The 13,598-nt window shown below is 51.1% G+C and overlaps 5 protein-coding genes across 5 annotated transcripts; 2 read left to right on the top strand and 3 right to left on the bottom strand.

Annotated features, from left to right (window-relative positions):
- Positions 1 to 922, top strand: SNOG_09534 (hypothetical protein). The gene has a single exon (XM_001799772.1). The coding sequence runs from the start codon at positions 61 to 63 to the stop codon at positions 910 to 912; it is 852 nt and encodes a 283-aa protein (XP_001799824.1). The 5' UTR covers positions 1 to 60; the 3' UTR covers positions 913 to 922.
- A 1,301-nt stretch (positions 923 to 2,223) lies between these two features.
- Positions 2,224 to 2,977, bottom strand: SNOG_09533 (hypothetical protein; the record flags this gene model as incomplete). Its single annotated transcript, XM_001799771.1, has 2 exons — positions 2,224 to 2,726; positions 2,893 to 2,977. The coding sequence occupies 2 exons, from the start codon at positions 2,975 to 2,977 to the stop codon at positions 2,224 to 2,226; spliced, it is 588 nt and encodes a 195-aa protein (XP_001799823.1).
- Positions 2,978 to 3,563: 586 nt separating this feature from the next.
- SNOG_09532 (hypothetical protein) lies at positions 3,564 to 5,725 on the bottom strand (the record flags this gene model as incomplete). Its single annotated transcript, XM_001799770.1, has 3 exons — positions 3,564 to 4,665; positions 4,726 to 5,501; positions 5,615 to 5,725. The coding sequence occupies 3 exons, from the start codon at positions 5,723 to 5,725 to the stop codon at positions 3,564 to 3,566; spliced, it is 1,989 nt and encodes a 662-aa protein (XP_001799822.1).
- A 1,277-nt stretch (positions 5,726 to 7,002) lies between these two features.
- On the bottom strand, positions 7,003 to 8,928 carry SNOG_09531 (hypothetical protein; the record flags this gene model as incomplete). Its single annotated transcript, XM_001799769.1, has 2 exons — positions 7,003 to 8,407; positions 8,675 to 8,928. 2 exons carry the CDS (start codon positions 8,926 to 8,928, stop codon positions 7,003 to 7,005), a joined length of 1,659 nt encoding a protein of 552 aa, XP_001799821.1.
- A 689-nt stretch (positions 8,929 to 9,617) lies between these two features.
- On the top strand, positions 9,618 to 10,973 carry SNOG_09530 (hypothetical protein; the record flags this gene model as incomplete). The annotated part of the gene is made up of 1 exon (XM_001799768.1): positions 9,618 to 10,973. One exon carries the CDS (start codon positions 9,618 to 9,620, stop codon positions 10,971 to 10,973), a length of 1,356 nt encoding a protein of 451 aa, XP_001799820.1.
- Between the last annotated feature and the right edge of the window lie 2,625 nt (positions 10,974 to 13,598).

Raw genomic sequence — 13,598 nt, 5'->3', positions numbered from 1 at the left:
GCTGGAGAGCGAGAACTGCCCATCAAGCTGGTCGCCTTGGTCAATTACACCACTGGAACCATGATTGCGTCCGCTTACACCGACACTGACATGAGGGTTGGGTGTATTTTCGGCACCGGCTGCAACGCCGCATACATGGAAGAATGCGGCGCGATCCCCAAGCTGGAATCTCTAAACCTCGACCCGAAGCTGCCCATGGCCATCAACTGCGAATGGGGTGCTTTCGACAACGAGCACCAAGTCCTACCCCGCACACCCTACGATGTCATCATCGACAAGGAGTCTCCGCGCCCAGGCCAGCAGTCATTCGAGAAGATGATCGCCGGCCTGTACCTCGGCGAGCTCTTCCGTCTCGTGCTCGTCGATCTCCACAAAGGCCAAGAATGCGTCGTTTTCGAAGGCCAGGACATTGGCAAACTGAACAAGCCTTACTCCCTCGACGCCGGCTTCCTCGCTGCCATCGAAGAGGATCGATTCGAGAACTTGACGGATACTGGCGACCTGTTCCAGAACAAGCTCGGCATAGTCTGCACCAAGCCCGAGCTCGAACTCATCCGCCGCCTCGCCGAGCTGATCGGCACCCGCGCTGCTCGTCTGACTGCCTGCGGTGTATCTGCTATCTGCAAGCACAAGCAGTGGGAGAAGGTGCACGTAGGCGCTGATGGCTCCGTGTTCACCAAGTACCCGCACTTCAAGATCCGCCAGGCACAGGCGCTCAAGGAGATCCTGGACTGGCCCGCCAAGTACGGAAAGGGTCGTGGCGATCCCATCGAGGTTCTTCCTGCCGAGGACGGATCTGGTGTTGGTGCCGCGCTCATTGCTGCACTGACTGTCAAGCGTGCGAAGGAGGGTCAGCTTGCGGGTATTCGGGATCAGGATGCGTTATTGAAGATTGCGAAGGCTATGAAATAGATGCCATGTTGTTGTGAGATGAGATATAGAAATGTAAATGTACTTTGTCAAATCTCCCGTGAAGGAATGTCAACGAGCGTTGTGCGGATATATGTGTATGAAAACAGCTACACTCGTGAAGGCATTTCGTTAGGGCTATCTTACTGCTGAAATTCAGAAAGTGCGACAAGGAGCAGCTACACGATGACAAGTTTCAACCTTTTTGTTGGACTGGTGATGTTCATGCTTCTGTTCCGGATCTTGATTATGGAAGTGGCACCATGCGGTACCTGGATGCAATCGATCAGGAGACCTGTTTGAAATGCTGCAGGCCCTAAGTTTCGACTGCAACCCCGATTGTGAGGGACGATGTATGTACGCTACGCTATTACCGTCATTCGCCTATCGAGCAAGCATATTACCACACTCACGAATCCACCTGCCTTGGCTTCTTCGACAGCGCGATCGTATTCCTGGCTGGTGATGCTCACGGCTGAACCATGCTCAAGCAGAGTCTGGGCGATGTCAACTAAGCCTAACTTTGAAGCAGTACAAAGAGCTTCGCAAAAGGTCTTGTGCGGGTTTGGCGCCCTTACACCCGCGCATTTGTCCAACAATGATCTCCTTGTGTCGTTGTGCCCACGCGCAGTAGTGAGAAAAAGCAGCGAGATATCTGGGCTGTCCGTTATGGTCACAACAGCAACCTCCTCTTCTGGTTTCTTAGATAGAAGACGCTCCAGGACTCGCGTCATCCCGTAATGTGTTGCGATGTGTATATTCTCTGCACTTCTCACGCCGGAATTCGAACCACCACTACGACTAAATCATTTAACGAGATTGAGCGCTTGAGATTCCATTAGGAAGTCCTAACAGAAGTCAGCCAGCCCATCTTTAACTTTAGCTGCACACGGGCCCCACCAATCGGCTGCATGGCAAAGCAAGGCATTCTTTTGAACTATCTGCCAGTATGCACCGTTTTTCTGCCACTGGCTGTTCCGGAAAGTCTCCAGATAGAGGCATGTGATGCATGTGGTGGCTATATATAGTTGAGCTTCTGGAATCTAATAGACACTAATCGCGTTCTAAAAAGCCCTGAGTTGTGTAGTGAGCAAGACAAACGATCGAACTTTCCTCGTCCGCCATTGCAAACCTAGCATATACAGATACTTTGTCGTTGATAATAGGCTCGTTTGATGTGTCGAGCTCTGAGTTACCGGGTTCTACTGTCAATTCGCAGGATAATTCTTCCGTGGTAAGCGGTCGTTTTGCTATATCTGAGACCATCAACTGTACTTGATAATTAGGGCATTGTCCATTTTAGAAGTCCTGAAGTTAAGCATTAACGGCCCCACTCTCCAAAAAGTTCCATACAACTCCTTCTGACAGCTTGTTCCCAGTCCTCCCTAGCATTTGTAACCCGTTCAGAGGATTGATCACTATAGGACGGAGAGTCCACCAATCCAGCATTTGCATAATGTAGCCTCCTTTTGGTACCGGGGTAATAGTGAAGTGTCTCCAACCATCATGCTGCTGTGCCGAGCACTTCAGTCTCCCATCCCACCCATGGCATATGAATTTACCCGAGACTGCGTCTCGAAATCCAAACCAGCCTTCACTTTCTATACACGTCCACAAGATGGATCCACGACCGCCAGGCGGGGCTAGTACGACGTGTCCATCAAGCAATGTGAGCACATTGCCGCATGAGGTAGAGCGAATGATGACGGTAGATCCATGTGAAGGCACCCAGCTCGGCGAGGCGTGGTCTGTGAGGAGGTCTGAAGTGACGTTACCGGTGGTCGTGGCAGGTGTATAGATGCTGGAATCATCTAAGTCTGAGACGGGTGCAGTACTAGTCTGACTAGACTCCTGTGAAACCATGTCCGACTATCAAAGAGCCGTTCTGCCTGCGACGTTGATAGATGGAGCGAACGTGCGTAGGTCTGCGCAATGTCAAGGAATCAGTATCCTGTTTGACAACCAAATTTATCAGGTGCTTACGGTACCTCCTCACAGAATTTGGCCCACTCACCTTCGTCGTCGTTGGTGTTGTTGTGAGTCGGTGCCGATGCTGCTGCAGGGGCATTGTTCGGCGCGGTCTTAATAACAGAAGTGACCAGTGCTGGTATAGGCTACACCTGCGGGCATGTGGCACGGCACAATGCACGTGACTGACCCCTCAGTTGGCGCCTAGATCAGTCTGTGCTAATGCAGGCTTGCAGGAAATCCTGGAACGCACTCTCAGGCAACTTTTGCAGCGACAGATCCTGCAATATCTCTTGTTTGCTTTGCTAACCTTATCTAGTGAATTGAACAACACTAGAGTAAAGACATATAAGGCATATAGTAGCTATGTATAGTTTAACTTTTAGAACCTACTTATTGCTAATGATAGTAGTAGCATGGGCTCGGACGACGGCAATGTCTACATGTATTGCTTTGGAAAGATGACTTTCGTGTGTCAGCACGTCTCATGAACAGAAGAGCTCATGGAGCCGAACCTATAATTGTCTTGCACTTTGAGATCGTGCTTGATGTGCAGTATTAGTTGTGAGAATTTGTGTAGAAAGGTAATAGACGGTGCGACGATGCCTGCGAGATTCCGGTTCGATCCACATTCACAACTCTTAGCACACTCCAGAACAATGCTACGGTCTAACGCCAGTATTATGTCAAAATAAGGTGATAGTTTCAAACTTCCATCCACCGAAAGGATTGCTTTCCACCCCACCCGGAAGCCACGTCAACTTTTCGATCCTCGAAAAACGAGAATGCTTTGCAAAAGAAAAACTAGTGATGCCCAGTCCGATCCTGCGAAGCGCCCCAGAAGTTGTTACTATCACCAGCAGGTAGCATGGCTTGGGTTTTGAGCCTCTTTCGAAGAGACCAAGATATGCGGCAGTGACATCTTGTTCTAGATCCTCTCCCTGCACATCTAGAAATGCATCGATCTGTACGAGCTTCTCGGATTGAAGGAAACTGTGGTGCGTAAACATGACAGATCCCGATTGATCGTGTATCAGCTTTCCGCCGGAGAGTACCCAGGTAGAGAGATCGATGGACGGCTGATAGTCCATCGAGTCTTGATGTCCTTCCACAAAGTCTTCAATCTCCACTATATGGCCGCTTCTGCGCCTCAAAGTGGCCCATAAGGCTCCCGGCTCGTGTAAAATAACATCTTCCAAATTGGTGGCACCAAAGAGAATGCTATCCCCCATGATTGCAGTCCAACTCCACGAAGGCCATTCGCCTGGACGCGAAACACTGTCGCGTTCATAGAAGTTTGGTGATCCCGTGCGCCAGGTCAATCCGGCAACTAGAGAACACACCGCTTCGCACATAGGATTTTCTCCGTCGTAGCGGAATATAGGGACACCCCAAAAGTGGTGGCCGTAGAGCTGATCAACATGATCTCGACCATTATCCTCGCTTTCAAATTGGCTGAAAATAACATTGAAGGCGTTCAATACATCTTGCGGGTATGAAAGCGTCCTTGTAGAGTACTCTTCTATCCGGGTATAGATGTCGTCGGGAATGGAACCGACTCCGGACTCGGGGAAAATGCTATCAGGCCTGGAGGAATGGAACAGTTCCCTAATACAACCATGGGCTGCAACTTTAGAAGCTGCTGTAGCCTGCGAAGTTGTATTCGGATAGGTGTAGCGCGCAGCCGGTGAACCAATTACTTCGCGGAAGTCCTGCTCACAGCATTGAAAGACCATCTGTGAGTCCGTGAACACGAGGCGTCGACGAGAAAGGAGCATTTCTTGGTACCTGCCAAAGGGTGAGCCAGATTAATAGCTATCTCAAGTTGAGATGTACGTTGAAACTCACGTCCAGCCCCTTGTTGTCCAAGGGTATCCTGCAAGTTCGTCGCTGGGGTCCGGATAGCGGATCAAAGAGCCACAGTCAAGTGTCGTTATGTCAAATCCTTTGCGTTGGGTTACAGATACCCCAGGAAGACCATAGTGGGGATCCGGTCCAGCCGCAGCAATGATTGTAATCTCTGCTCCTGAGTATATACGATTCATATTAGAAATCAGACTGTGCTTTTCCTCTTCATTGTCCTGATCGATACAATACCGATCGACCCACAGATATGGAACGCCCAAGTTAATCGCCACTTTGATAGCGTCTTTAATGGTGTTTGGGTATGTGGGTGTTCCACTGTTCGAGATCAACGGAGAGATTGTGGCCGATGTCCCCCACACATAGCTCAACGCTACGTAACTGTGACCACTGATCGCCTCACAGATCTGTCCGCTCATACAATCGATCAATCTAAGGTATGGAATAGGTGCTGTTTGGCTTGTCCTGCAGGTATGATGGTGGTCATGACAGTGTTGGTACCATGCCCGAGCTAGAGGCAGATTCGCCGTTTCAATACTGAGTTGCTTCATGTGCGGCTCAGCAATGGCTGCAGCTATTGTTTTCACGGTGAGTAAGCTTGATTTATGCGGTCCGGCCTTGATGAAGTAGATGTCCTCATAATCAGGTTGCTGATCGTTGCGCCACGCAGTATTGCTGCCTGTAGTAGAGGCTCTCAGAGGAACGTAGCGGTACACGTGTCTCAACCACGTCAAAAGAATATCCTTGCGGAATCTGCACAACTGACATGCGTGTGGCCGCATTTCCTCCTCCCATTGTAGTCCTGACCAGACATCAGAATAACGTAGAGAGTATAGTTTGACGGTTTCATGAGAGTGAAAATACAGCCATTCACACCCGTTGCAGAGGCCATGTGGAGGCTGGGAATCTGGTTGCGTTTCTTCTCGTCGTTGTAGGCGATTTGCAACCCCAGAGGGGTGCCCGGAGCAAGTTTTGGAGGGTACATGATGGCCCGAATCCGGACCGATATGTATATCACAAAGTGTATCTCGAGTCGATGCTTTCGATCGCAAACTCGCCCATTTGGTACGAAGACCATCTGACAGGCGCATTTGGAGGTATCTGTAGACTCGTGAGTGGATGACGTAGCTGAAAGTAGCATATATCAAACCGCACGTCAACAAGCACAAACCTTGAAAGTTGTCTCCGGCCGGAAAGCTAGTGAGCGGACGATAGTTCGGCAGGCTGAGTTATTGCACATTTACGCCGAGCCTGGTAACCGGTCAGCCCGGTCGTACAGAACGCCGAGAGGCTGAGCGGGTGGCGGAGGCATTTGGTGTATGGCCAAGGATCAAGCCTGCCCGAAAGAGTCCGAAACGTTGAGTTGATACAATTTATACATCTGAGAAGATGCAGTTATGGTCTGTGACTATGACGATGAGGAAGAAGCCGTCTGGGCTGATGTGCTAGGAGCCGGGGTTAAATGCTGGGATGCGGATACCCCACGTCTTCAACCTGACCACCGAGCGAGACTTGGAAGCTTCAAAATGCCGACAAGGCAAACATGTTCGAGACCAGTGAACACTGGTTCTAAAAATCACCTAATGGCATATGCAACATTGAAAATTCACGCCTCAGCCTTGCGCGCGCAGTCACCCAGGTAACTATCCATGGTGCCGACGGGCATCACCACAGCCTCACGACAAGGCAGGCGAGGAAAGGGACGAACAAACGAGGGAGGCTCTGAGGATGATCGATGGAATAGCTTGTCGAGCCAGCATTCGAAGTCGAGGCACCAGGCCACTCAGATAAACGATGCACGGTGGTGTGAGAAGCAGATACTTGAGTATGTACCTAGGTACCCACATAGTAGGTAGTGAAGGAAGGGCTTGCATAATCAGATACATCATTCCAATATGGTTTCTAGAGCTAGCATACATGAAGGTCGATGAGGGTGAATCTTACACGCAGTGAAGTGTAGTACCAGACTTAGCGAGGCAGCTTATCGGTGGGGGCTATTCGAGTCGAGGATGACGGCAGTAAGAGGCAGTTCAGGCTTCGCGATCTTGGTTTCTTTTCATCGCTCATATCGACAACGGAAAACTTGACGCAAATAACGCCAAAAATGCATTTCGTGAATCCCCCATATCTCGCATTTTACGGCGTCTCATATCTATCAAATCGCAAACACCCTACAAACGACCCATCTCAGCATCAACGTACCAATCACACCCCAACAACACACCCAATGCCATTTCCTAAAATCACATGACTGCACTCTTCTCATTCCTCCACCCTAACAACCCCACTCCCACTCCTAACATCAAACTCCACCCACCTCGCCCTCTCCCCTTTCCTCCCCTCCACCAGGCTCCCCGGATTCATAACCGTGCACCCACAATACTTGACCACGAACGCCGGCGCCTCGCTATCCGCCAACACCAGACTATTCGGCAGCGGATAGAGATTCAAAACATGCGCGAAGTCCCAATGCAGCGGGCGCGCTGAGAGCGGGAAGGGCGAGAGGTGGCTCTGGCTGAGGATTGTGCGTGTTAGGGAGCGCGCAGTGAGTGTGTCGTGGTCGAGTGCTTGTTGGGTTGGGGCGTGGTGAGAAGCTGGGAGGTCGAGATCCATGGTATCAGCGTCGGCGTCGGCGTCCTGCGCGCTGGGTGCGAAGGGCATTTCGTCGTCGACTTCTTCGTCAGGTTTGGGGAAGCGGATGCTCGTTCGTTGTAATCTGCCCGCGAGGTCGTCGCGGATAATTGCCATTTCGCCTTTCACCCCGAACCAACTGAGGCGGCTGGGGTTGCTGGTCCAGATGACTTCGCCCTCCTTACCCTTCGCTTTGCCGGCGCCCCAGACTTCGCGGTTCGCTTCGGCGATGACGCGGCGGATGCGGTTGGTGAAGAGGGCGGGGACGGGTTTGCGGGGGAGAGGTGTGGCGGCGCCGGAGAGGAAGGCGCTGGGCCAGGCGTCGTTGTCGCCGGGGATGAAGACGAGGGTGGTGTGCGCGATGAGTTGGGGGAAGTCGGCGAGGACGGAGGCGAGGGCGTCGAAGTGTTCTTTGTATTCTATGCTGCCTGCACCGGGAACGCCGGCGAGACTGGCTTTGGAGCTAAAGTTGCCCATTAGGATGATGGCGAGGGGGTAGACGGGATGCGCAGCAGTGGGGTCGGGTGTATGTGTGCGGAGTAGTGTTCGAAGTGCGGTCAAGGTTGCTGGTACGTCCAGGTGGAGGTCTGATGCTATGACAATGTTGTGTGCTTGTTCAGGATCGAGGAGTTTGGAGCCGATCTTATTCATCCTTGAGCCAGTGGCTCGCTGTGACCCGACACCGAGAAAGTCGGTCCAGCCGAACGCAGGGCCGGCTAGAGAGCTCTTGTCGATCTCATCTGTGCCACCCAAAGTGGCCGTTCGACGCTCACATGGTGGATGTCCGACTGAGAAGCCCAGGAACTTTCCGCCAATCGTACCTCCAATACCACCGGTACCTCCTAGGGTGGACGACACGCCGGAATCTTCTTCGTAGCTCCCTTCTACCAGTACAATCATGCCTGGTGCAAAGTACGCACCAGTTTCTGGTATTGGCCGTGCATGCTGAATGTCCAGCACGATTGTGCCCGTGAGATCGGAAAGTGATAATGCTCCTGCTGGCGAAACAGTGAGCATTCCCAAAAGGAGATGTGTACTACCACCTCGGCCGAGTAAGTTGGCAATGGGTGTGATGGTGTTGGCTTGTGCTGCTGCCACTGAACCAGCACGAATTAGCGCTGCTGACCGAGTAGTAGAGAACGTTGGCGCTTGAAAAGTCTCGTTCCGGAGAATCCTCTGGTGTACAATGTGGTAGCGTTGGCGAAACAATTGTGTTTTGTGCGATGGGTCTGGGAATAGAGACGGTTTTGAAGATGACCTGGAAAAGTTAGTATGATGTTTCGAAGCTGTCGGAGTTTCATACTTGTCGAAATGCTTCTGAGTAGCATTGTACATCATCTTCGGCTGCTCGAAGGCCCCAATGACCTTGAGCCAGTCTCTTGGGTCCTTCAAATGCTCGTCTTCGTCTTCATGATCCTCGACTTCCAGACTTGACATGCCAAAACTAGTATTGCTGTCCAGTGCTGGCCGTGAAGGGAGTCCTTTTGTCTCGGAGCCAAAATTGAAACTGCTTTGTCTGCTCAAATTTGAACCCTGCACTATCCTCCCACCCACCATTGACCCCTCCAACGTCCGCAGTATGCCTTTCAGCGTCTCATTGTCGCCTTCTACAATGACTTGACCACCACATTTCTTCCAACTCTTCGCAACTTCCTCCAGCACTTTCTCTGCCAGACCCTCTTCCCGCCATCCGGACCCGCAATGCTTCCCTATGAATGTCGCTAATGCTTGGAGTGCCGAGGAAGTGAGTGTGAGGTTGTGCTTCTTGGTAAAGGTTCGAAATGCTAGTGGTCGAAGTGTCGGTGGTGGCAGTAATATGGGAAGGACTGTGGCTTTGGAGACTGGCTGCAGTGCAGGAGGGGCGCGAATTGCTGTCACTCTGCGGGGGTTGATGGGATGCGCGGGTGTACCAAAGGCGGGTGATGACGAGGGTATCGGGTTCGCTGGCACCGCCGAGGGCTTCTCTGGTCTTCTCGTTGTCGCCATTGTGTCTACAGTGCAGATATCTTATCTTGGTGTTGTACTGAAAGTTGTTGTGCATGTCATGTGCAGAAGCACTTTACGGCGCGTCGCGTGCCACAAGCGCGCAATCACGGTGGTCCAAGCTTGCGACAGGTCTTCTACTTTCCCAGCAACCACCATCAAACCTACTTCACGACTCATACACAATCCAGCAGACGCCACATTACGATCGCATAATCTGCCGCTATCATACGAATATTCTATAATCCTGCAAATCGATTACCATGGCCGACGCTGCGAATCAAATCCTTGCGGCCGTCAATGAGCACGAAGAGCTGCCTAGGACGAAAGAGAAGCTGGACGAGCTGTCCACCGCCGCCTCGATTCACTACTCCACCAAGAACTTCGCTGCAGCTGCCGAGAATTATGCCAACGCCGTGGAGATACAAGCCGAGCTTAACGGCGAAATGGCCCCAGAGAATGCCGAGCTGCTGTTTTACTACGGTCGCGCGCTGTACAAGGTCGCTGTCGCCAAGAGCGACGTCCTAGGCAACAAGGTGGCACAAGAAGACAAGAAAAAGAAAAAGTCGAAGAAGGCAGCAAAGGCAGGAGCCGAGGAGGGATCCAGTGCAGCGAATGGCGCGAAATCAGAGCCCAAGGAGGAATCAGTCGACTCAAAACCCTTCTTCCAGCTCACAGGCGACGAGAACTGGACCGACTCAGAGGAGGAGGATGACGAAGAAGGCGAGCAGGAGGAGGAAGACGACGACTTTGGCTACGCCTACGAAACCTTTGAACTCGCGCGCGTCCTATACTCGAAACAACTGGAGGCGTTGGAGGGTGGAGATGCCGCAGATAAGGGCAAGGGCAAAGCTGAGCTCAGTCCGAAGGCGCGCGCCATCAAGGAGAAAATTGCCGACTGCCACGGTTTCCTAGTCGACATCTCACTGGAGAACGAGCGGTTCCACGATGCGATAACAGATGCGCGCTCAGCATTAGCCTTACAAGAAGAGCTCAAGCCCTTCGAGCACGAGAATGTCACAGAGGGTCACTACTCGCTTTCGCTGGCACTAGAATTCGCGTCAGTCACAAAGGTCCGCGAGGACCAGACAGGCAAGTCGGCCGACGCAGGAGCAGATGCCACCGCAGAGACTGAAGACAATAAAGACGGCATTGACTGGGATCTGCGGAACGAAGCCGCCAAGCACACCGAGCTCGCCGTTCAGAGTCTGCAAGCTCGGCTGAAGAAGGAGGAGGATGCGTTAGCGTCCGACAAATTGACGCCGGAGCAGATCAAGGAGAAGCGAGCCATCGTCGAGGAGAAGAAGGCCATGCTGGAGGAGCTCTCGACAAGAGTGACTGATCTCAAGGCCGATCCGACAAAGCAAGAGTTTGATAGCCTCGACCCATCGGTCTTCCAAGGCTTATTGGGTGGTCTCCTTGGCGCGGATGCAGCGACGCAGAAGGCGAAGATTGCAGAAGCTACGAAGTCCGCAAATGACGTGAGCGGCATGGTCAAGAAGAAGGCGAAGCCGGCACCGGCAGCTGCGCAAGCGTCAGGCAGTGGGAAGAGGAAGCTTGAAGTCGATGGTGCCGAGGCGAATGGCAAGAGAGCGAAGACGGAGGAGCCTGCGTCATGATTGCGCCAATGAGAATAAAACTTCTTGTCTCTATGAGTATCCTGGTTACGATACCACTTCGTCGATGGCGTTCGGTGTTCAAGAGGATGGGAAAAGCACATAGCCCGCTTCGGCGCTGCGATTTACACATTGAGTACGAAATGTAATACTTTGAACCACATGACCTGCCACTAGCTCCTATGTGAGGTATAAAGAGCCCCCTCGAATTCCCCATTGTTTCTCTATGACACCATCAAGTATCTCTTGTTTCTCTAAAACTAGATCTGTCAGACAGTATGTCTTTGCCCCTCTCTTCTCCAAAAAGTACACTTTTACACCCCATGTCTGCTCGGCTTCTTCAAAGTCAGTACTGTACGGATGCATGTCCACGACTCTTGCTCGACCCGAAGTCATGTTCCGTTAGACACATGTCTGCCCTCCATGCGACGACCGGTACGAGATTTTGTAGGACCAAAGGCATAGCAGAGAAGATCGCATGTGCATCCTGCGCTGTCTCAACTCCCCAAAACGCCCCGATGTACCACAAGTCAAAACGCAGCTAAGCGGAACCTACGAAAGTTCATTGCCGCTACCTTGATGGTGCAGGGCACGACGAGTGGGAGATACAAAATATCCATCGTGAGCTGTGGTCTTGACTTCTACAATACACTTCATATGTTGTGTATGTTCAAACAGAAGTTTAACAATAATATGTCTGCTGCTTCTCTCCAAGAAAATGTGCTAAGCAAGCCTTAATGGTCTGCGTCTTTCTCTCTGCCTCTGATCAAAATTCCAGCACACACCAATTCTATGTGAAGATTTTGTGCCGGTGCAAATAATGGGACTGGCCAGCTTGTATATGGTGGGGCGTGGCCTGGACGTGCAAAAAAACACTGCTCTAAAACACGGGCCCGGGGTACATATGTCCTCTGCGCCGTAGGGGTGTTCGAGATACTTCTCGAGTAGATGTCCGATCCTTTTCTATCACTTCACACCCAAAAATATATCTGTCCAAAAAGCCGCCAGATGCTGATGATGCGGAGCCCCCTTGCTGGTACTTCAACTCGCAGAGACTCCAAAACAAACTCGTACCAGGACTATGTGCTCCGAAAAATTAAGTCAGTGGTCTCTATGTCCTTGTCACCGCCTGCGTGCAGAATATGATTGCTTCTCAAGCAACTGACCATCTTTCTTGCTGCTTATTACACTGGAATCATGTTTATCGAAAACAGACCGGGTAAACGTGCCATGTGAGCCGCGTCCTCTCAAAATGCCACCCCGCCTACTGTCCTAGGTCTGCTGTTGAGAGCAGGGCCAGCTGCTTGAAACGGACAAATCCGAGTTTTATGCCTTTCCGCCAGATACTTGGATGTATAAAAGACTACTGTCGCGTCTTCAACCTTCTTCTCACAAATACACCAAAAGCACCTCTTTCCAATCAAAACGCAAACTAATTACGAGATATGGTTGTCTGGCTGCGCTTTGGCTTTCCAAAATACAAGATGGAGAGTAAATGTCTCTGCTTCGACCCTCGATTGAAGGCTTACGAGCAGAGAAGGTATGTGTAAAGTCTTCCAGCTTAACTAGACAAAAGAGTGTATCAGAGCAATGCATGTCTTGTCTGTCGGTTGAGTTACAAAATCTGCTGCCCATATGTGCGCAAAGAAAAGGAAAGGCAACATTCAAGGCTTGAGAGGACTAACAGACAGTCCACGAGCCGTACACTAAAAGAAATATGGGTATAAATGTTTCCGCCGACTGTCCTTCTCCTCAACATTGTTCTTTTCATCATACAACACCAAAATCGATCGGTAACATGGACATGTGCACTGTGTTCTTTTCCAAAAGCCGACTGCACCCTGGATTATGAGTGTCTGGACACTTCAAACTGTCTTTTTACCGGCAAGTTATTACTGTCCAAACATGTGCAATGAGCTTCATGAAAGACGCGCCGAGTTCTAAAAACCCCACGCATCACCCGTACGTCTTCTTGTCAGGATCGATGGTATAAAATCTCCCTCTGCAGTGCATTCTTCATATAAACACAAGCTTCCAGTGTGCAACTCAGAAGAACAAAAGCTTCCTGGTCCACCTGTACATGTATCCGCTCTGCTGTCTCCAGAAGAGTTGTATCCGGTGGCTACATGATTGGATTTTCTGCTCTTGACTTGGCGTTGAAGTATACTAAACCTGCTATACGAGGTTGCCTATGTTCTGCGCTTGCAAAGGGACCTCGGAGAGTGCGCGATGTGCGGCCTGTTGCTGCAAGACTCAACATTCACGTGCACCATGTGTAGAGTGTTAGCGTCGTGGCTAAATAGAAGAGTGGAAATATAAAGCCCACATCGTCCTCACTGAACACTTCTCCAAAGCCTGTGTTACCGAAATTACCCGTGGACGAGGCTATATGCGCCCTGTCTTTCCAAACACTCAATTATCTTGCCTATGCCTTTCTTTGTTCCCTGTATCTCCTGCATCTTTCCAAAATTTTACCAGCATCTCCTCATGAGCGTCCTTTCGCGGATAAGCGGAGGGACGCATGCACGTGCTGTTCTTCCCGCTATGCCAGACGTGAACGATTACCACGAGCACAGATACACCAAACCACTTGCCATATTGTCGATGTCTTCAAACTCGGCTGTGCGG

Source organism: Parastagonospora nodorum (assembly GCF_000146915.1).
Source record: "Parastagonospora nodorum SN15 chromosome Unknown scaffold_15, whole genome shotgun sequence".
Taxonomy (NCBI): domain Eukaryota; kingdom Fungi; phylum Ascomycota; class Dothideomycetes; order Pleosporales; family Phaeosphaeriaceae; genus Parastagonospora; species Parastagonospora nodorum.
This window is presented reverse-complemented; position numbering and strand designations above follow the sequence as displayed.